This window comes from Silurus aristotelis (assembly GCF_946808225.1).
Source record: "Silurus aristotelis genome assembly, chromosome: 17".
NCBI lineage: Eukaryota > Metazoa > Chordata > Actinopteri > Siluriformes > Siluridae > Silurus > Silurus aristotelis.
Window position 1 is genome coordinate 20,571,567 of NC_139590.1, and position 24,522 is coordinate 20,596,088.

Below are 24,522 nucleotides of genomic sequence, written 5' to 3' on the forward strand. Positions count from 1 at the left end.
TAGGACCCAATGGAACACTATTTGGGATGAATTGGAATGCTGACTGCACAACAGGCCTCCTCACCTCACCTACATCAGCGCCTGAATTGTCGAACACCCTTGTGGCTGAATGAGTAGAAAGCTCCATAAGCATACTGCCCCCACAAACTATACAAAACCCCCCACCGCCCCCACTCATAACTGCTCAACCTCCATTTTGACACACACTCTTCATCGGTCTTTTAAACACTTTATTCAAGTCATCCAAACGTTATTTTATCTCCTCACTAGGCACGCTCACTGGATGGCATCCCGATGGCGTCAAGTCCTACTTTATCACGTTTATCACTTTTTTTTTTTTTTTTAAGTATTATCATTAGTTTCGAAATGGCATCTTTTGTTCTTTTTTTTTTTTAAATAAATATTTTTTTTTATTCTGTTATTGGCTCTTACACATATAAAGCATACAGTATGTTATAGTTTTGTCAAAAAAAGTGGAAAATACTGATGTTACATAAGTAACAAATGTAAAAAAAAAAATTAAGTACTTCAATCTTACTTCCCCTGAAAGTAAGATCATTTCCAGCATATGAAAAAATATCCATAAAAACACTGCTTAAGTACTTTAAGTTAATAAAAAAATTTTTTTTAAACGGTTCATTAAAAAAAAAACCAACAGAGAACATCGAATTTTCTTCATTGATACAAAATGTACACAAGTTCATAGTCTTATGAGGATTTCGCTTTAGATAAAATGTCACGAGTAATGGCTCCTACAGGACAGGAAGTGAACTAGCCTCGAGGAAAAACATGGCCGTCCAGGAACATGACACCTGCAGGGATTATCAGTTACACACACTCGTGTACACTCCTCTTTCACCAGAGGAGTCTGGTAAAAGGAGTCTGAGTTGCCCCAGAAGCTTGTTTTATTCCATCATGGATCCTTTTTCAAGCAATCCATTACGCAATAACCTCGGATATTATAAGTCGAAATGGATCGCTTTTCATAAAAAAAAAAAAGAAAAAGAACAAACCAAATATAGGGAAATATCATTTGACCAGAAAAATATTAGTTTGTGAGAACATTTCTCAGTAGTGCACTCAGACTTTTTGGACCCTACTTTATGTTTGGAGAGCTGGAAATGAGAGGAGCTCGTTTCTTTTCTTTTTTTCCTTTCTTTTCTTTACTCGATGAAGTTCATATGGTCATGCTGTTAAAACTGGCCACATCCTCCCTTGGCCTTCTGCTGCATGGAAGAACGCAAATGAAAGTCTATGGGGTCATCAAGGACCTTTCGGATTTTATGGCCATCTATGGGATCCACAAAGAAGCATTAAAGTCCAAAAAGTCTGAGTCTATGCAAAACCTGGTTTCAATGATATTCTTTTTTTTTATTTATTTGAGAGACCAAAAAATAAGTTATAACATGGAGCTGAGGAAAAATGAAACCTTCTTTTTTGTCAGGAAACACTGTTTGCTACTTGTTATTCAATAAAGATGGTATATATTTGCGATAAAAGTACACGTGATTAATGATGAATTAATCATTAATACTGTTCTGTCCTAATATGGTATTGCTTCCTGGTGTGGTTTGTTGAACAGATGTTTTTTGGGCTTTTGAAATCTGTAACATGCGAATCAACAGTGAAATACAAGCAGTTTTTGGTAATGGACTCAGACTTATTGGACTATTTGAAGTCTTTCATAACTCGAAAGGGAATCAGGAGAATCATCACAGATGTATCGCTTTGCCTTACTGCATTTAAGCTCGTCTTCTTACAAATACAAGTACCAAAACAAAAAGAAAACAAAGAAGAACAGTTATTATTGCAAGCGATCGCCTTCTCCTTCTCTCGGTCCGTAGTCCGTCGAGTCCTAGTTGGTCCCAGAGAAAATATCTTATACGTATTGCTCTGCCTCTCCTTCGGCAATGATGGTAACCGAACCATCGCCACTGTTCATTTCAATGTCGTTAGCAGCATTAGAATTTTCTGGAAGCATAGCTAAATCTTTAAAAACATCAACATAATGGCTAAATCCTGGTCCCCAGTTTAGTAGGCTGTCCCAGTTGAAGTTGCCAGATCCTTGGCCCAGTTTGTGGGGCAGTGTGTGATGATGATACTCCCCAAAAGGGGTGTGGCCTCCACTGGCCCCACCCTCTGCCCTACGGCTCGAGTACCTCCTTTGCTTGATCCTCCCCCCTCCGTAATCTTCATCGTCGGCATCGGATTCGTTAACTTGTGATAGTTTCGGAACCCGAGAACCGTAGTTGACTGGTTTTTCCCGGTCGTATTCCATCTCGGAGCAGGTGAACGAGTCATGGGAGTCGCTCTCAGAGGACGAATCTGGTGCTGGAATCCCGTCGGCGGGATTTCGCACGCGAGAAAGCGGACGTCGGGCATCTTCTTCAGACGACGAGCGTCCGTGGTCAGCACTGCAGATGCTGGGGTTTCTGGGTCGTGGAGTGTTGAGTCGTTCAACCTCTTCTATAGACAATCCAATAGGAGGCCCGGTCTCCAATGGAATTTGTTCAATTGGTTGTTTCAAGCGGCTCGCTGGCCGTGACCCATGACCCGCCATCGTTTGGGGGCTCTTGCTGCGCCTTCCAAGGCGTGAAGCTGTATAATTAAAGATGGCTGCTGACTGACAGGTGTCTCCATGAAGGTCAAGTGGGCTTCCGTCACGCCTCGCCAGATTCATATTCATTTCCCGAGTTGGAGTGTTGCGGTAAAACGAGGCCGGTTTGTTAAAATGTGCAGGACTGTGGCGGGACAATGGGGTGGGTGTAGGGCAAGGGGCATGGCTAAGTGGCGTTTGTCTGAGTCCTTGGGTATAAGTAGGTTGGTAAGTGTAACTAGCAGCACCCAAGGTTAGTGGTGATTGCCGAGCATAACCCAGAGGACTGTGGCGTTGGATTTGAATGCTAAATTTGGGAGTGTGGCTTCGGAACTGCTTGTAATGCTGGACGATGTCGGCATCGGACGGTGCGATACTGCTGGCGTTGTCGATGTCATAATGCTCAATTTCGGCAATTTCAGGTGCACTCGGGATCGTATCGCCACTCTCCGGTACGTCTGTCTCATCGTAGATTAGGTAGGGGTTCTCACGCTCAATGATATCTGGCTTTGGATTTCCTTCTGGCTGCTTCCGCACTGTCATGTCAACGTCCCCGATGTTATCTGGATCATCGAATGCCACGTTCTCGCTCCCCTTCTTCTTCTTCTTTTTCTTTTTCTTTGCTTTTTTATCGTCCTTGGGTACGGCCGTCTTCCCGCCGCCTTTGCAGTGATTGTGTAATATAAGGCCAAGCACCAACAGAGCTAAAATAGTGGCACAGCCACCGACAATTGCCGGAACCGCCCAAATCGGCAAAATGAAATTTTCGTTACTGGAGACAGAAACGCAGCTAAAACCTCCATTGGTTCCAACTTTGCATAACGTGCCTTGCGGACAAGTCACCCCCAGGCATGCCACCAGTGTTTCACACACTCGTCCTGTGTACAGTTCATCGCACACACAGCTGAAGCCACCGCGGTTAGCGGGGACGCAACTGCCGCCGTTCTGACAGGGTTTGGAAGCGCAGTCTCCAGGAGGAACGCACTGGTAGCTAAACCACTGGTTGACGCACATCATGCCATCCCAGCAGGGGGCACTAGCGCACATGTTCGGCCCACGGCAACCGATTTTCACTGACTCGTCCGTCCCAGAAATAGAGATGGAGACCATCCGGTGGTTGCCGGAGAATGGCAGGAGCTCACCATTGTACTTTACATATTCATAGCAGCCGTCAAAACCTGAAAAAACAAAAACAGGAGGCTTTTTGTCATAATGATTACCATATGAAAAAATTATTTGCATTATAGGTGGCATTTTTATTAGTCTACAAGCCTTCAATATCATCACCTGCTATTAAGTAGCACAGGAATGATATTTAGCTGATAAATAATAACTATATTATTATTATTACTAGCATTCTCATTAACCAAGGAGGATAACTAGCATCATTGTTAGCATTAACCGGATATTCTTAGCATTCCAAGAGTATGAAAAAAGTATACATTTTCACTCACGAACACATTATTCACTACACAGCCCATGTTTCTGATATCACGCACAAATGGGAACATCTGGTCAAATTTGCTCCCTTTATCTTACGGCAGCAAATTGGAACACGAACTAAAGGCATGTGAAACACGAGAGCATAAAAGTTTCCCAGCATGCAGGTTCGAGGGATCGGGTTCAGCCGAGCCGACTTGGCCTTTTTGTCTCCAATAAAGCAAAATCAAATCCTCTCCGTTTACATAGTGGGAAGCTGGACGTAGGGTTGGGGGGGGGGGGGGGGGTTGGGGGTAAATTCAATAAACATCTGTTTACTTTGGTGAAGTAACATCAAGAGGAAACTCAATAGCTTATGTTCTGATTAGTCACATCACCATTTCACCCAGATGGTTCTGAACCCTGTATATGAGGCCAAAGATGTTATCTTTAAAAAAAAGAAAAAAAATCTCTCTGTCTCCAGACATTTCTGAATTCAATAAGGGTTGATTGGTAAAGTTTTGTTATTTCAGCGTGTCATTCCTGAACTAATATTACGTTAAAAACCTCGAACAAGTTGCTGCGTATGCGAACACAGTCATTTAATTGCATGTGGACTTTTGTTCATTCACAGAATTAAACAAGTTGTTGGTTATCAATTATGAAGTGAACGGCAGTAGTGGTAGCAGGTTAGCTGCTACCACTACTGCCGTTCACTTCATAATTGATAACCAACAACTTGTTTAATTCTGTGAATGAACAAAAGTCAATACAACTTGGTTTGTCATATATATATATATATATATATATATATATATATATATATATATATATATATATATATATATATATATATATATATATATACACTGTAGGATACCTAGCAAAGTCTGGATACAAATGATATTTTTTGTTTATTTACATTTCAGCCCGCTACTAAAGGATTGTGTTTTTCACATGAGCAAAAAAAGGGAAAGTTCAATCTGTTTTCCCTGTGACACAATGATTGTGCACAAATGAACCCAGATAGTGGGTGTGTATTGAGTTTGCCAAAGCAGTTCTATATGCACAATTATGTCATATTTGCCATATTTTTGCCACATTTTTCCTTCCCCACACCGAAACCTTGAGAATCAGCCGATACGATACCATTCAATACTGTTTTCTTTTAAAGCCACAGTTTTTGTTTTCAAACTGAAGAACTCTTAACAAAAAAAAATATTAGGAGTAGAAGTTGTCGATATTTCCGTTCTAAAAACTAATTTCTGGTCAGAATTCAACTCTAGTCTATGCCATTTGGTACAGGATCCTCCATTAGATGTTTTCTCCAAAATCTGATCCACTTTTTGTCCAATTGTATGGAATATTGCATATTAAAGCAACCAAAATGTTTTAGCTACTACACTATATTGACAAATGTTTGCAGACATCTGACCATAAGATTTTATTTTTTATTTCAAATTGAGTCCCAAAGGGCATTGTCATGCTGGAACAAGCCTGGGTCTCCTACCGCATTCAAAGACATCCTATACAATTGTTTGCCTACAACCTTTTGCTAACAGTTTGGGAAAGAACCATACAGCTGATCCTGTTTCATAGTATATCTCCTACACTACTTGAGTAAATCTCTGTGTAGTATATGATAAAAACAAAAAAACTTCGAGGTTAACCTGGTGTGGTTTTCTGCAGGTTGATCCGTGGTGGCTCTCCTCCGAGTGACAGCGTGAGCACGTCGAGACCCCCGAAGTCCTGTGTGGTTCGCGTTATGATGCGCAGGATCGAGTCGTCAATGAGGACCGTAGTGGAAGAGATGTTCCTCTGTAATAGCAGGGTGTGCCATTGGCCATCAGAGAAAACTCCATCAGCCACGATCCTCTCCACCTTTCCGGCCACACCAGCATCGGACACGTACTGCAGGTTCCCGTTCTTCAGCTTGAGCAAGGAGAAACCAGAGGTAAGAGCAGTTGGAAAGTTGTTTAACTTCAATAATGTGTATGGGGGGTGTAGGAATGAGAGAAAGACAGATGCTATCAGAGAGAGAGAGAGAGAGAGAGAGAGAGAGAAAGAGAGAGAAAGAAAGATCTATATACAGTCTGTGAGTCTTTTACATTTACACTTTTCCATCACTGGGTTCAGTTTGAGAATGAAGCCAGAGAGAGAAAGAAAGAAAGAGATGCCTCTAGTAACATGTAATAGGAGAGAAAAGAGGGGGAGAGAGAAGAGTGTACACTGTGCAGGTTGTGTGATTTAAAACGGTCACAAACTCTGGAAATGGAAAATCCATCTTGCCAAGAGAGAGAAAAAAAGTGGAAATCAGTCTGGGAACAAATCTTGATCTCTGCTTCTCTAAGCATCATGTACTGTTACTGTGTTTGTGTGCATGTGTGTGAAAGAGAGAAGGACAGAAGAACGAACAGAAATGGACAACAAGAAAGAGAGAGAAAATGGATTCCTGGTGTAGTAGAAAGGGAGTAATCAAGGAAACGTTATAAAAGGAAGAGACGAAAGAGAGAGAGAAAGAGATGCTGAAGGTTTAAGTGATTGGCTTTGAGCCCAGAATAAGTCAAACTTAAATTTGAGCTAAGTGAAGAAATACAGCACATGCACACACACACACACACACACACACACACACACACACACACACACACACACACACACACACACACACACAAGCGCACAACACACAACTATGACAATGTGTTTACATCATTTGTTGTGTGTGCATTAATCGTATTCTAAAACTATCAACTTGTCATTTGCTAGAGTGAATATAGGCTTGTAGTAGTGTAGCTGGTGCATGCCTGTGTGTGTGTGTGTGTGTGTGTGTGTGTGTGTGTGTGTGTGTGTGTGTGTGTGTGTGTGTGTGTTACTTCTCACCCTGACAGTAGTGTAGTTAGAGAGCTCCTGGACATGTAAAATTGTTCCAGTTTTGCTGCGAGTGCGGAACTTCAGCTCCAGGCTGCTGCTCCCGGAGTGTGTTTGCGAGTGTTTTTGCGAGTGTGTTGGTGACTGTGGGTAGGCGTGTGAGAAGCTTTGCAAGTTCTGCAGCATCATCAGGTCTCTCTTCCAGCTCTGGTGGAGAGAGTAATCCACACGTCCGCTACCGTCAAGGGATAGAGCGGAATCTGCAGAAATGACTGCAAAAAATAGAAAATAAAGGAAAAATCTTGTTTTCATTCTCCAGGTACATCATTTGCCATCGTTCCCCATTTTTTCTTACACCATTACTCTATTAACTAAAAAAAAAAAAAAGAAAGAAAGAGCCTCTGCTTGGTTTACCCCACTGACCTATATCAAACTATCAAGCATCTTTCCTCATTTTACTAGATCAAAGTTCCTCCCTTAACATCTCTTACCCCATCAATCCGCCCTGCCTTCCTCTTTCCTAACAATATGATCTATGTCAAACTACCCCCTGACCTGTTTTACCTCACAGACCCATATCAAATGGCCCCCTCTGACCAATCTCTAACCTAAATCAAATTGCCCAATTTAGCCACTTCTACACTATTATCCCAATACCTTCTGGACCATCATGTCCTTACAAAATAGAATAAGCTTTTTCTGGACTATCCTACCCTAATTAATCTACAGCATCAAATCCTTTTGTTTTCCAACCATACAAATCAACCATATCCGCCCATTCTCACGGAACTGATCTACATCAAAATGCTAACCTGTTTTCTTTATGCTTTTCCCCTCTCAAAAACAAGTAATGTCTATTAAAATGCCATCTCTGAACCATCAATCTCTCTATGTCTTGTCCTACTCGGCTGATCCAAATCAAATCAAACCCCACTTGACCCATCTTTTGACCAATCTTACCTAATTGATCCAAATCAAGCTGCCCCTCTGATGCAACCTATTCAAGTCGCTACAACTTCTCCATCTGGCCAATATTACCCTGTAATATCAAATCAAATCCCCTTTGACTCGTTTAGCTTTTAGCAACGTCAACCTGTTCCTTTCAACATCTCTTACAACATCAATATATCAAACATCCCCTGATGACCTGTCACCTCATATATTTATATCCAACTGCCTTGTTTGACCTGTCTTACCTCATTAATCCATATCTAATTACTCTGTTTGACCCATCTTACCTCATTATTTATATCCAACTGCCTTGTTTGACCTGTTTTACTTCAATAATCTAATATCAAATTACTCTGTTTGACCAATCTTACCTCATTATCTATATCAAACTTCCTTATTTGACCCGTCTTACCCCATTGAAATTTATCATACTGCCTTGTATGACTTGTCTTACCCTATTAGCTGATATCAAATTGTCACCTCTGACATGTCTTTCCCCATCAATCTATATCCAACTGTCCCATCTGACATATCTTACCCCATCAGTGTATATTAAACTTCCTTGTCTTACCCCATCAATCTCTATCAAATCACCCCCTCTGAATCACATTCCTTACATTTCTCACAAAATTTGCCCGTCACTCCTTCAGCACACTGGCACTGTTGCCACGACCACATGTCCAAACACGTCCCACCATGCCTGCAAGGGTTAGTGACACATGCTCCTTCCATCCTGGGACATCTGTAAGACATACATAAAGACAACAATTTGGCAAACTGACACACATTAAAACAGATGAGCTGATCTCCCCACTAACAAAAATCGATGTGGGAGAAGTTAACTGTATTAGCATATTAGCAAAAGGTGTGTCATTTTATAAACCCATTTTTCTTTGAACTTAAACAAATAGACGTTTTGGACGCTAATAAAAGTGTATTAGACAGCAGGCAGTTCGCTGAAGTGTTATCTTTAATATCTGACTGTAGGGGGGCAGTGGGTTCACAGAGTGAACCCACTGGTTTGAATACGTTTGAATACGGTAGAGCCTAGTCGAGTCCAGTGCCACGATTTTTTCAACAGTTATCAAAACACTAATACGAAGCATCTCTCTCTCTCCATATGAAACATACTTGGTAACGTTACAACCAGCCATTGTTTTCTCCTGCTGACTGTCTGGAAAGGTATGTATTTTCAGAGTTCTTCTCCATCGACCAAGCTAACAGCATACACAGATGAGCTATGGTTTTCTTTTAGGCTTCATCGGAAGCCTTCTTTAGAGGACAGCCGTGATAAATAAACCAGCATTAAAGATGTAAAGGGTTTAGGCTCAAGCGAGACTTAAGACAATAATCAACAGTGTGCTAGTGAACGTGGACATCTGTGAAAGACGTGAAACATACATCACCGGTTTACATCTCTCTCTCATACCAAAGGCAAAAGATTTTGGTCATAGCTTTTGGCTAGCAAGTCAAGTCAAGTTTATTTCTATATTGTCTCAAAGCAGCTTTACAGAATTTAACAGTTAGGGTGAATGGTGTGTATTTATCCCTGATGAGCAAGCCATGGCGCCTGTGGTAAGGAAAAACTTCCTTGGATGTTATGAGGAAGAAACCTTGAGAGGAACCAGACTCAAAAGGGAAACCCATCCTCATTTAAATGACATCAAGACTGTAATCATAAATCTTTTAACAATACAGAACACTGGAGAGTGAGCAAGTATTCCCAAATATGAGGAGCAAACTACTAGAATAGCGTATAAACATGGTTGTACCTGTCTAGGATGCCGTGAGACGACAGAGACTGCGATGGTTCCAGAGGACGTCCGTTGATAGCAAATTCCATGATGCAGCCGACAAAATCGTGCGTGTTCACCTGGTTCTTGCGTTGTAGGAGGGGTTCGATCGCCCGAACACCCCCGACCGACAAACGATTTGGCTGTACATCCAAAATCCTGTACGAGACGAAAGAGAAAATGTAATTAGAAAGTAATATGATGAAATTAGCTGCTACTAAATGAAGAAAAAACAAGCGAAATAAGCAATTATGCATTTCCTACATGTACTACTGTAAAGATAAGGGTTAATTCACCAGTCAGTATGGACAGCCACATTGCTGACAGCGCAGTAACCGGGTTCCTGTTCTTCTCCACACAGATCAACAGTGAGTGATGCAGCCTTAGGAAAAGAACAAGACTTTCCATTACTTGTTAGCCTAAATTAGCCTTTGCCTCAATGACTTCAGGTAAAAAATAGGAAAGCAATGCTAAAAATAGAAAACTCCTTCCTGACTTGATATGAGGTAAAGATTTCCTATCTTTTGTATCTTGTTTTCTGTAGTGACTTGAGGAAAAGAGAAACCAATTATAGACCTGTTAGCATAACTGCTTGGATTTTCTTTTTCTTTACTGGCCTATGGTGGGTTAAAGATGAAACAATGCAAGCAATTTAAAGAAAAAAATGGACATCAATGCCCAGCGAGCAAGCATCTCATATTCCTTGTATCCTTCGAAACTGAGAAGATCCCAAACGCAAAGTTCACATGAGGCGACATGAGATCAGGCAGCAATTGTTGTGAATGAAATGAAGAGTTACAGTGAGTTAAATAGAAATATCATTCCTCTCTCTTGTTAAACAAACACAGGATGGCTCCTCACTACCATTGTGTCCAAACCCGCAGCTCTGCGGTTTATGAACTGAGAGAGGAAAGATGGTCGTGGCAAGAGAGATGGAAAGAGCGCAAAGGTGTTGAAAAACAGGGGGCGAAGCTTGGCGCCCACACAGGCCTCTGGGTAAACACAGCTCGAGCCCGCAAAAAAGCCCCCGTTCCTAATCGTTAATGCAGAGCTGAGGCTCGGGCGAGTGAAATACTGCTGCGAGAAAATAAACCAACGTTGGAAACAAGACGCATTTGTCTTGCGCGGCTTTGGTGTACACTGATACAGTTGAGTTACCGCATGGCTCGACCATCTGGGCTTTTTATTACTGCGGCTCTACACTTCAAAGAGCCTTGGCCGCAAAGAAAGACCTCGCGCAGCAAGCGTACTGATCTACAATTGGCTCTCCAAGTCCTCGGAATCACATTCGTTAAGATATGAAAGGCGAAGATTTGGAACTGTACGACACACAGTATACAAAAGCGAGGGGATGCCAGACTTAATGCCATGTCAAAAAATGTCTGTTACAAACTATTAGAATATCAAGTTGCCTTAAGATTGTAGATTAGTTTTTTTTTTTATTTATACAATGCAGGCTCTTATGGCACAGTAGAATGTGCGAGTGTGTGTATGTCCATGTGTGTTTGTGTGCTCTCTTTTCCAAAATGAATCCAGCTGGGGCAGAACTTTCATTTCTTCCAAACATGTTTGTTGCCCAACGTACTGGTCTACATCTAAAAGGAAAACTTGCCATCAACAATTCTCATTTAAAAGTCTGATCTTGGCAGCTTGGCAGCTCTAAGGCTAAACCACTGAACTACTACTACCCCCCCAAAAAAATTAATAAAAAAATAAAGGCCTTGTGGGGCAAACCTCGGAAATGAACGCTACTGCTGGATTTCTAATCCATAATCTGTTTTTTAATAAACAGAACCTTCAAACAAATAACCACAGTGCCATTTTAGTGACATCTTTTTGGATGCTTTATTTTAAAAAGCTGCCATCTTTTTCTCTGCTTTTGTAACCCTCGATTGTATCTTCCCTTTTTGGTAGAATTGAGGGAACATTAAGTCATAACAGGGCAATAAAAAAGTCAGCAGCTGCCTCCAGGCAGAAACTGGAACGTCTTAACTAAACAAAAGTAGCCTTGACTCGCATAGTTCGACCTAACGCGCAGAGGGACAACCAAGGGTTGCTTATGACTTTAACATCTGCTTAAAATCCATGTCCAAAAAAACACACACAGGCCCATCTAAATGACCCACAACACCTTTTCCAAACACAAAGATTGCGGGTTCTTTACACCTCCATAGGGATGTGCTGAAAGCTTTTTATTTATTTATTTATTTTTTTTTTTATCGTTCACTCCACAACAAACTTCGGACCATATTTAGAACTGTGGCAGAAACTAGACCAACTAGCATTTGCATCTCAGTGTGCATCTCATTCTACTAAAATGATAAAATTGTAATGAAATGTCAGATCCTACAATTTTATCATTTTAGTAGAATTGAATGACAGACCTGACTTTATATGTGACAAAAATAAACTGATAATATTTTCAGCTTTGGTTTGAAGTAACCCAGAAATTTCAAGACAACAAACTTTGCAAAACAACATGATTGTTGGCGAAGCAATAAAAGCCACCAGAGTTTTGTTTCAATGTTCTTTTAACCTGCATTTTACATTTAGCACATTCACTTAGCTACACGCAAATGGCTTTCCGTGGATTGCAGTATATCCTTTTTACAGACAGTAAGCCAATGATGTCTATTGAAGGTTAATAGCAGTCAAGGACAATTGACTTTCTCTGTAATCATCAACATGTGTTTCCACTCATCTAAAGAGTTTCAAAAGTTTACCAATTTTGCAATAGACCTTTCTAAGTGGACAAATCAGCACATGACTTACCATTCCAGCTCTCCTAGCTATAACTGTGTGGAACTGTCCATCTGAAACTCGAACCATAGTCATGAGCTTGTACGTTCCGCTGCCAAGGTTAAAGGAAAACCTCATCCGTCCTTCATAGATCTCCAGCGCCAGAAACTCGGCTTTATCACCGGTCTGGTTGTCATGGTTGTACATAATCAGGGCGTTTTCCTTCAGGGTGGCAAACTTAATGTAAATGTAATTGTTGTTTGGATCCAAACTTGGGAACTCCATATAAGATAGCTCCTCAAATCCGTAGCTGTTAAGCTCGCAGTGTTTTCCAAAAACACCTGTAAAACAGGAAGCGATCGTTTATAGTATTTCTTTACTTATACGTCTCATTTTTTAATGCAAATTTAAGCTAGCAAGCGTTATGAATACAGATTGAGGAATAATAAACATTAACCGAAAAAGACAGGATGTGTTAGGTGGATTATTATTTTTAACTCCAAGTGGATGTTGTTATTTTTCAGTATGGACTGACTCATAGCCAAGTCTGATAAACACTGCTCAAGAACAAGCCTTGAACACCTGGCTTTTGCAGCTTTAGTGATGACTTACCAAACGGACAGTGACAGTAATAGCCTTCCACACGGCTCTGGCAGGAGCCTCCATTGAAACAGGGGTTACACTCACAGTAATTGATGATGGAGTCACAGGTTTTCCCTGAGTTCATGAAACAACACAAATGAAAATGAATGAGGTGAGGATGACATAGGCATATGGTGAAGGGCTGTTCATGTATGGGGCTCCCAGAAACCAACAGGGGATTTTTGTGCATTTGCACTCTCTCCAGTTCTGGTCTACTTCAACCTCCTCAGCCAAAACATTTCTGAAAGGCTCTCACCTTGTAAATGCACCCAAGTGTCCAAAAAGAATAGGGGTGCAAGCATATACCTGTCACAACAGCATTAACTAGCCATACGTACCCTATCTTCACTAGGTCTGGGAGGCCTATAAAATGAACTTAACACAATTGGAGTAACAAAATAAACAGTGTGTAATCAAAACAAGATGTTAGGGTGCATGCAATCTAATGAACATGTAGATTTGCCTTTCTTACTTGCTCTTCATGGATGCAGAAATGCAATGCGAAAAAGCTTAACATAAATTGCTTCCCTACAATTGGACCTACAGAACAGGAATTTGGGGGTTCAGCAGCAGGGCAGGCAAACTACTGTAAGTCAATAGGTGTAATACTTCTACAGCCCCCATTTATCTGGGGCCCCAGACATGAATGCTCACGATCATTTATTATGGTCATAATAAAATAGGACAATAATGACTCAAAGCTTGAGCGTGCCAGAGACAAACCGTCTGCTGTAGCACCATATGAAGAGGCCCTTCCAAAATCTACAGGCAACAGCTGCCCAAACACAGCCGATTCAATGTAATGTTATCGTAAACAGTTAAGTGCATTCACTCCCTTCACACACTAGCTCAGTTACATTTATTAAGTCTTTAACTAGCCGTTACATTTAGTACGATCTAAACTATACCACTTTGTGTTGACACTACAGGAACTGTTTCAATTCGATCACATTTCAGATGCTCACTACATTCAGAAAGTTAACAGAAGAGCACTGTTGAAGTATTTTCCCCTTTCAAGGCTCCATTAAGCAGTTTGCCAAATGAACTCTTAACTTGCAGAGCTCTTCAAAGCATAAACATGGAAAGGCTTTAATCCACATAAAGCAGGTAGTGAAACTTGACTCAAGTGCACTTAAGGTCAAGCTGTAGTTGTGTCCTTATTAGGGTCAAAACTTATCATCCCGTTTGCTATAACATAAACATGACAAGTTGATATGTATCATAGCTGATACCCCCCAACCCATAACCCTAACAGCAATTGGTTTTTGGCAGTCGTTGCTGAATGCTAGAGTTACAACACCTCTCCAATTTTCTTGAAAGCAAATATTTTTGTTGGATCAAAACATTGCTATATTTGTGTGCAAATAGAAAAGCAATAGCCTTACAATAGCTGCAATGGTGTTGCTTGCAAGATTGAAATGAAATGTACTATACCTGCATATCCTGATTTGCAAAGGCAGTTGAAGCCGCCAGGGAAATTTTGGCACAGTGCCCCATTCTTGCAAGGATTAGACAAGCACTCATTGACATCCCTTTCACATGCCATCCCGGTGAAACCTTCCGGACAGGAGCATGAAAAGCCACCTACGAGGTTATGGCAGGTTCCTCCATTGTGGCAGGGTGATGGAAGACATTCGTTGATGTCGGTTTCACACAGACTACCAGCATAACCTGGCCTGCAGTTACAGACATAGGGCTGTAGGGGGCGATTTGAGACGAGAATGACTGGGACACTCTCCTTGGTCTTCATGTCTGGTCCGACACCAAGGCGTCGTTTGCAGCTGCCCCCATTCTGGCAAGGAATGTTAGTGCAGGGGTCATGGTCCACAGAATCTATTTTAACGCCACTTTGCCTGTGCAACGCTTCTTTAATACTCTGGAAAAAAGTAGTCACACCACTTGGATTTACATACTGTCCATGACCACGTTTGATAGCTGCCATGAGAAAGGTCTGGTTGTTCAATTCAAATGCCCCATAGAGCTGAACTCCGGTACCAAGACCTGCTAGCTGTGAGTTTGCGATGCGTAAGAAACTGAGGTAGTGATTGTAAAGGAAGGTGCTGATACTTTGGGAGTTGACTTGGATCAATATGCTGTTGTCAACTGTAGCGTTACTGAACCCAATGAAGAAAACACGCACGTTGCTGTTGACAGGGGCATGTACCCCATCGCTGCTACGCACTGAGAGGTCAAATGTGCCATCCGTGGCTCGAGAATTTGAATTGAGGTCGCAGGTTCCTTTGGGAATACTAAAAAGGCTTGCAGCGGGAGGGATCAAGGTGCAATGGAATGTGTCTTTTATATCTGGATCCTGAGGTTTCACAATACCTAGGGACCCTCCAGGGAACATGTTGCCAAAGTAATGAACATAGATCTCGACAGAGCGAGGCTGTGACGGGTTATCATTCTGGTCGTTAATTTTGATATGGATAGTTCCTGTAGAAGACATTTGAGGAATGCCAGAATCTTTAATTAACACAGAAAGTTTCAAGTCACTGATCTGTTCTCGATCCATCTCTCTACTGGTGCTAAGCTCCCCTGATGAGGTTAAACTGAAGTAATTTGCAGCCGATGAAGTGGTAAGCAGACTGTAGGAGAAAGGACCTTGATTTGGTGCCAGATCCGAATCAGTGGCCCTGAGGGTCATCACTGCTGTTCCTGCTCTCTGGTTTTCCATGACCTCTCCACTCATGGTAACTAATGTTGGACCATTATCATTAATGTCTTCTAGAGTTACAATCAAAGTGGCAAAACCAGTAGCGGCAGGTGAGCCAGAGTCTACAGCCAGCAAAGTCAAGTTGTACACAGGTGTGGTCTCGCGATCCAGCTCAGCTGCCACAGAAACTTGTCCAGTTTGTGGGTTGATTGTGAAAGCGGGTGATTCATGGTCAGCTGCAATAGAGTAGGTAAATCTGCTCCAGCTTGGCACAGAATCAGAATCCTCAGCACTCACAAAGGTGACGAGACCTCCAGGTGAGAGGCCTTCACTCACTTGAATATCATATAACTCTTGGGTAAACACCGGAGGATCGTTAGCATCAAGAATTGTGATGTTTACAAACACCTCATCAATATCTGCCCCTCTTATATTCCCAGAATTTTTGGCAAGGACTTTCAAAGAGATCTTTTCTTCTTTTTCACGATCGAGAGGTCCTGTGACATAGATCTGGCCAGTGTTTTTGTTGATGCCAAAACCTTTTCTCCTGCTCCTGCCAAAAATCAAATAATAAACGATACCATCTTGTCCCAAGTCCCTATCACTTGCAAACACCTCCCCCACAACGGTGCCTTTGGGTGAAGCCTCTGAAACTTCAAAGTAGTATTGCTTTGATACAAAACGAGGAACATATTCATTGGCTCCTTTGAGTTGAATGTTGACATTTGCAAAGCTGCAGCGTTCTTCATCAGGAATGTTGAATGCTTTGACAGTTAAATGATACACTTGTTTGGATTCGTAGTCAAGAAAACCTTGGGTGGTGAGGACACCTGTGTTGGGATCGATTATGAAAAGGTCACTGTCCGAGGACTGTATGGCATAAGCCAAAACAGCATTGGGGCCAGAGTCTTTATCTGTGGCATTCAGTTTAACCACCATGGTACCACTCGGTACATTTTCCTGCACAATAGGAAAGTACTCATCAGGGTCAAACACTGGTGGATTGTCATTCACATCAGTAACTTGGATGTTAACTGTAACATAGCTGGTCTTGGCTATCCACCCTCCATCTGTTGCTGATATTCTAAGCTCATGCTTTTGCTTTTTCTCATAGTCCAAAGGTTTAGCCAAAGACAAGACCCCTGTTTTACTGTTGACGGAAAACAGGCCATCGTCATTGCCTGAAAAAATGTTATATGCAATCAGTCCATTCATCTGTTTGTCCTTGTCTTTGTCTCTTGCCGAAAGAGTCCGGATTGCTGTACCAACAGTAAGGCTTTCAGATACTGTAGCAGTAACCTGGCTTTGAGAAAACTCTGGAGTGTGGTGATTTTCTTCTGTAACAGCAATTTTAAGAGTAGTTTTATTTGAAAGAGGTGGGGTCCCTTTATCTGTCACTGTTATTTCAAGCAGGTAAACTTTATTAACATCGGAAGCAAGAGAAGAAGCAACAGTCATCCAGCCAGTCTCCTTATCCAAACGGAATTTACTTGAGCTGTTGCCTCCTGTTACTGTGTACTCAATTTCAGAGTTGATACCGTAGTCTTTCCTATCATGTGCCGTAACTTTGATGAGTTTGGTGCCAACTTTGACACTCTTAGTGACAGGAGTGAAATAGGAGGATGACTCAAATATGGGAGGATTATCGTTGCTGTCGATTACCTTTACAATCACAGTGGTTTCACTCATCAGAGGTTTGACTCCTCTGTCAGAGGCTGTCACAATGAAGCTATGCCTGTTTAAGTTCACATTACTGTGGCCAGTTGAATTTTGATATTTGAGTTGCTGTTTGATAAATATCTCCCCGGTGCTCGAATTAATGCGAAAGTATTCAGACTGGGACCGAATAAAATAAAATATTTTACTGTTAAATCCCTCATCAAGGTCTGTAGCAGAGACTCGGGTGACTAGTGACCCGATCTCGGTAAGTTCGGGGTAGTCAAGGTAGTAGGATGGGCTGCTAAATCTCGGAGCATTGTCATTTATGTCTGTCACGAATATAGTGACATCAGTGCTGACAGTCCAACCCGAATCATGAGCAGAGACTTTGGCAATGTAATGATCAGTGTCCTCTCGGTTTAGAGGCCTACTTATGATTATATCTCCTGTGCTGGGGTTGATGCTAAAAGGAAGACTTGTATCACCAATTGTGTAGCGGCTCACTGCGTTGGCACCTGCGTCCTCATCTGTAGTTGTCACACGGGTGACCGTGTAACCCACTGGTGCATTTTCTGGTACTGTAGCGCTAAATATTTTGGAAAATCTTGGTGCGTTATCGTTCACATCCAGAACACTAATGATCACTTTGACTGATGTGCTTTTTGGTGCTGTACCACGGTCTGTAGCTTTTACCGTTAAGATATATTGAGCTACCTTTTCCCTGTCCAATGGTCGAGTGGTGCGAATTTCTCCTGTGGCCCTATTGATGCTAAAGCTATTTTCCTTATTTCCCTCAGTGATGGTATATTCCAGCTGCCCATTAGGGCCACTATCTTCATCCAGTGATGACACGACAAGTACTCTCTGGGGTGAGAGGTTCTCCAGGATCTCAGCATGAAATGGTTCTTTCTCGAAAATAGGATAGTTATCGTTAATGTCCAAGACTGTGATTTCGATCTTGTCATATGCTGAGTAAGGGGGAAAGCTTTGGTCTCGTGCTTCAATCCAAAGCACGTACTTGTCAATGTTCTCATAATCCAGTGCCTTTTTGATAGACAGTTCTCCTGAAAGTTGGTCTACATGAAATGCATTGTCCAAGTTGCCGCTAGCGATGTAGTACGATAATGACCCTGCTCTTTTAGATGATCCTGTAACTTTGGTAACGACAGTGTTAATGGCTTGGTTTTCTGGAAATGTGAAGCTTTTGTCTTTGATATTGATTATCGGGAAGTCTCCGCCTGACACGAAACGGACAGTTACAGTTGTGCTATCCATTTTGGGATTTCGCCCACCGTCTTTGACGCGGACCGTAAACGTGACCTCGGAAGTGGTGGTAAATTTCTCGCTGGCCGTGATGGCTCCCCGGATTGGATCTATTTTAAATTTGTCCGAGTTTCGGCCGCTTAGCGAGTAGTGGAGTTGAGCATTGGAGCCTGAATCTTCATCTGTTACGGTCACGGCAAACACCAACGACCCTGAAGACCAAACAACAACAAAAATAATCAGACTTTTCATGGTCCATTTTTCAATTCCAATAATTTTATTATATTCCTATATTGATTAATCTATCAATATATTTTATTATTACGAAACCTACCTGAAGCAGTAAAGGCAGGAATGTGCGTAACGTACGGGTGGTGATGAAATCGCGGTGGATTGTCATTAATGTCATTAATAACAACTGAGACTGTGGCTGAACTCGAGAGGGATATCGGATGTCCGCTGTCTGATGCAACCACCAGCAGCTCATAACTGCCCTGTATTTCTCGGTCCAAAAGTGAGCTAGTTATGATTTGCCCTGTGGCAGGATTAATGGAAAACTGCCCATCCCCTCCATTTAGACTGTAACTGTGGACAAAGACACACAACAGCATTAATTCAATCGCATTTTATTCATATAGCACTATTAATGATGGACATTGCACCAAAGCAGTTTAACAGATTTGAAAGTTAAAATTTTTTATATCCATATATATTTTTATTATCATATCTATATTTTTATATCCATATTTTATATCACATTTTAGTTAATATAGGTGCCAGGATTCTATGTTAGAATCCAGTGCCTTTGGATCAGTTTTAGCACAGTTCCCCTTTTAATGAACAATTTAAAAAGGTCATTTGAAGCTATGCACATATACATATTCAATATATTTTATATTTATAGCATGTGAAATACATTAGTAACCCTGTCAATATCTTGTAAATATCTCATATACTGTACAACAAGGGTTGGTGGTGGGGGGTGGGGGGTATTTTAGGGGTCAGGGGAGTTGTTAGATCATGTCAAATATAAACTTGAATAGTGGCTCACAGAAGGGAAAAACGCACCATAAATAATGATGTCTTACCTGATATTTAATGTAACATTTTGAAGATTTACTTTGAACAAATTAATATAAATATTACCTGACTATTTAATGTAACATTTTGAAGATTTACTTTGAACAAATTAATATAAAAAAATACACAATGTTCCACTTTATTTGAAAGATCCTCCCTTAGCATGAATAACTGCTTTACACACTCTTGGCATCTGGACAGTTTTTCCACAAATTCACCTGAAATACTTTGCCATGGCTCTGGGAAAACTTGCCAAAGATATCCTTCCATAGTTGGAGGATTCTTTTTGATTTTGTGATCCAGTTCATCCCAGAGCAGTTTAGTAGGATTAGGTGCAGTGTCTGGGCAGGTCATTCCATTATAGATAACACTCCAGCTTTTTTTTTTTTTTTGCTTTTTAAATAAGGCTTACAGAGCTTATGCTTTGGTTCATTGTCTTGTTGTATGGTGAAGTTGGTTCCAAATATCAACAGTCTAGAAGGAATTGCAGGTGTAAAAAAGTATGGAATGGTAGCCATGTTGGTAAGTTCTTTTGTTAGAGACAATGGTGCCCAATTTGGACTCATCTGTCCAATTCTTTTGTGTTTTTGCTTTCTACCCAAATTGTTGAATATAAACCATGAAATACAGTGTTTTTGAAATACATGAAATACATGAAATACAATCTTCCACAGGCACTGCATACTAAAAATCAAACTTTTTTTGTGTAAAAAAAACTTTCTCTGTACTTCTGCTACTATTATATATAAGCCTGAAAATTACCAACAAAAAACAGCAGACATTTGAGTTGATTTTTTATGACAGCTGGAGACAAGGCAACTGAAAATACATATCTGCCAGGCCTTGTAGGTTTTTATGCTTTTCTGTTTCATAGCATTTATGGAGCAGTCCTGAGCAGCCCTGTGTTTTACTGTTTTAGTCTATAAAATCTCAATAGACATGGCAACCAAATCAAGGATTTTTTTTTGTTTTTAAAGTGTGACATAAATCACTCCGTGATACCTGCCAGTTTCTTCCAGCTGTAGGAGATTTGGTGGAAAATTCTTTTTTTTAGGTATGTTTACTTCCCTTTTAAAGAATTTTTACATAAATCAGAGGGCCTGATAGACTTATTATTTTAACATTAACTTACTAAGGTTGAAGCGAATAATGTCTACTACATGTAAAAAGTCTTCTTATTAAATCTTATTTAAACACAGGTTGAGGTGAGACTTTTTTTACAGACAACAATGGCTTTGATATATATATATACAGTACAGACCAAAAGTTTGGACACACCTTCTCATTCAAAGAGTTTTCTTTATTTTCATGACTATGAAAATTGTAGAGTCACACTGAAGGCATCAAGGGCTATTTGACCAAGAAGGAGAGTGATGGGGTGCTGCGCCAGATGACCTGGCCTCCACAGTCACCAGACCTGAACCCAATCGAGATGGTTTAGGGGTGAGCTGGACCGCAGAGTGAAGGCAAAAGGGCCAACAAGTGCCAAGCATCTCTCGGGGAACTCCTTCAAGACTGTTGGAAGACTATTTCAGGTGACTACCTCTTGAAGCTCATCAAGAGAATGCCAAGAGTGTGCAAAGCAGTAATCAAAGCAAAAGTTGGCTACTTTGAAGAACCTAGAATATGACATTTTTCAGTTGTTTCACACTTTTTTGTTATGTATATAATTCCATATATAATTCCACATGTGTTAATTCATAGTTTTGATGCCTTCAGCGTGACTCTACAATTTTCATAGTCATGAAAATAAAGAAAACTAAATTGTGTCCAAACTTTTGGTCTGTACTGTATACTCGGGGAGTTTTTCCTGGCCACAGTCGCCACCGGCTCGCTCATCAGGGACAAACTTACACTTATAAAGAACATATTAAATCTTTATCACCACATTATCTGTGTAAAGCTGCTTTGAGACTATATAAATAAAAATTAATTGAATTGAAGTTTGGTTTCATTAATAATAAACATACGTTTGCATAAAGCATCCATATTTGTCCATGGCCATGTTGATTAGGATATTTAAAACTTGAAAAGTATTACTTTAGGTACATCTGGAACCTCGATTTTGTGGAGATTTGTGCTCATTCAGCTATACTCAATATAAGGGTGTTAGTAATGTTAGGTACTGATGTAGCTGAGAAGGCCTGAGGTGCATTTAGTGTTCTAATTCATCTTAAAGGTGTTCGATGGAGATCGATAGCAGGAGATCTTTAATTCCAACACATGAAAGCTTCATGGAGCTGGCTTTGTGCACAGGGGTAACCAGTTCAAGTGATGGGAAAATTTCATGCATCCGCATCCAAACATTCCAACTTTGTGGTAACAGTTTGGAGAAGAAACAAATATGGCTAAAAAAAGTCAGGTGTCCCAGTACTTATATAGTAGATATTTATTATATATAGTATATAGTATATTTCTAAGTTAAGAAACATGTTGTCCATATCCGATGCAGAGAAGCTCGTCCATGCGTTTATGACCTCCAGAATAGACTACTGTAATGCGTTACTAGGTGGATGTCCTGCATCATTAATAAACAAGCTTCAGTTAGTCCAGAATGCAGCAGCCAGAATTCTCACAAGGTCAAGAAAATATGATCACATAATCCCAATCCTATCGTCCCTACATTGGCTTCCGGTTAAGTTTCGAATAGACTACAAACTATTACTTCTCACTTATAAAGCACTAAATGGTTTGGCTCCTATGTATCTATCCAGTCTTTTAACACGCTACAATCCGACACGCTCCCTGAGATCTCAAAACTCTGGGCTTCTAGTAGTTCCTAGAATAGCAAAGTCCACTAAAGGTGGTAGAGCATTTTCACATTTAGCTCCTAAACTCTGGAATAGTGTTCCTGACAGTGTCCGGGGCTCAGACACACTCACTTAGTTTAAGTGCAGATTAAAAACATATCTTTTTAGCAAAGCCTACACATAACACACATCACATATCATAACTTTGTGCTCCAGAACATCTGATCACATGCACATTATCAACTTGTGCTGTTAATATCATGAACAGCAGCTACGCTAATTCCTCTCCACTGCTTCTCTTTCTCTCCCCATCCCGAGACACCCTGAGGTTTGGCCAGCTCCAGTCACATCCCACCTCGTGATGATTACGGACCTTTGAAGAAGTAGATGCCGAACTCGCAAACATCCCGAACCATCTAGAGACGTACCAGTGCCATTTGGATCTCGCTACATGTGTGGAGTTTGACATTGGACCTCCTGGAGTGTTTAAAGGCTCTGGCATGGAGAAGCTGATGCTGGATCTGTGATGATCACAAATGCTGAGCTTATAAAACTAGGAGCTACTAACCATATAGACTGTATAAGACTGCAGAAAGAACATCACTTATAATCTTATAGTCCAGTAATCATGTTAGTTCTTACTCTCCAGTGTTCTGTATTGTTGAAAGATTTATGATCAAACTCTTGATGTCACCCAAATGAGGATGGGTTTCCCTTTTGAGTCTGGTTCCTCTCAAGGTTTCTTCCTCATAACATCTAAGGGAGTTTTTCCTGGCCACAGTCGCCACTCATCAGAGACAAATTCACACCATTCACCTTAACTGTTGAGTTGTGTAAAGCTGCTTTAAGACAATGTCTGTTGTGAAAAGCGGTATACAAATAAACTTGACTTGACTTGACTTGATATAGTAGTAATAGTTATATAGTATTTAGTATATTATAGTATACACTTGTATAGTATGTTATAGCAATAGGAGTAGAAACAGGAATTCTAATTATAAAATCTTTCTTTTTTTTAGTTTGAATTAAATAAACGCAAAATGAAATGAATTAAAAATGTACTTATTTCTAGTGCTCCACTTTTAGCGATGATTTTAAATGGGTCACCTTAATGTGAACAGGACAGACGGGTGAAATCAGTCTGAAACCCCCCTGTTGCTTGCTGGTCTGTCTGTCACTGTCCATCATCATCTTCATTAGCATGTTTAAATTTTTAAATTTTTTTAAGCAAAACTGGAGCACACTTCTCACCCCCAGCAGGGAATGGGACGGTTTTTGAGTGGGTTGGGTTCGTGTATGAGAGCGTGTGAACATGCGGACAATTCCAAAGTAGGACAATGAACTGCATAATGGATCTCATTACGATAAAAACAATGGCACAACGAAAACTTCAACCGTGTCCAAAGGTTTTGCTTGGGGTTACCTAGAAAAGTGGTTGAACAATGTTAAGATGTCCTGTCTGGGGTCGAAAAATTACATTTGACACATTTCAAAGCTGGAACTGTAAAAATATATTTTTTCCCCCAATGTAAATTTGGTCTTGGCTTTGGTTCTTTAATAAGCAGTGGCATGTGTTTCTGGTGTCTTTCCTGGGCACTATTTCTTAGAGACACATTAGAAACAGTTTTTCCTAGCCTTTTTCTTATAGCGCAGCTCGTCATTTTAAACTACTCACATTATATTTTTATTTTTGAATTGTTGAGTTGAATTGCTGTTGGAGAAAAAGTAATCAACACCTCCCCACAGCCCATTCAAAAGTACTAAATCCCATTTCCTTCATCCCTTCTTTTCTCGGGTTGTTTTCAATGCATATAAGTGTAAACAGCATGTACACTTACCTAATAACTCCGTTTTGACCCACGTCTCCGTCGGAGGCGTTGACCAGTATTACGTCACTCCCTGTTGGTGCGTTCTCTGATATTGAGGTATGATAAGAAGAAGAGGAGAAAAGTGGCACCATGTCGTTTACGTCGTCAACCATAACCGTTACCGTGGCAGATCCGCTCAGGGAGGGTGAACCTGAAGGAGATCGGAGGAAGGAAGGAAGGAAGGAAGGAAGGAAGGAAGGAAAGAGGGAGGAAGGAAGGAAGGAAGGAAGGAAGGAAA

General features: G+C 40.8%; 1 protein-coding gene across 1 annotated transcript in view; it reads right to left on the minus strand.

Moving 5' to 3' along the window:
• Positions 1–215: 215 nt before the first annotated feature.
• Positions 216–24,522, minus strand: part of fat4 (FAT atypical cadherin 4) — a 102,814-nt gene continuing 78,507 nt past the window's right edge. The window contains exons 7-17 of the mRNA XM_083566020.1: positions 24,255–24,435; positions 18,921–19,171; positions 14,443–18,798; positions 12,979–13,083; positions 12,400–12,707; positions 9,924–10,009; positions 9,607–9,786; positions 8,452–8,576; positions 6,896–7,155; positions 5,686–5,947; positions 216–3,774 (exon numbers count right to left, since the gene is read on the minus strand). Coding sequence (XP_083422146.1) covers positions 1,880–3,774; positions 5,686–5,947; positions 6,896–7,155; positions 8,452–8,576; positions 9,607–9,786; positions 9,924–10,009; positions 12,400–12,707; positions 12,979–13,083; positions 14,443–18,798; positions 18,921–19,171; positions 24,255–24,435 — 8,009 coding nt within the window. The 3' untranslated portion in view covers positions 216–1,879. The remainder of the gene's footprint in view (positions 3,775–5,685; positions 5,948–6,895; positions 7,156–8,451; positions 8,577–9,606; positions 9,787–9,923; positions 10,010–12,399; positions 12,708–12,978; positions 13,084–14,442; positions 18,799–18,920; positions 19,172–24,254; positions 24,436–24,522) is intronic.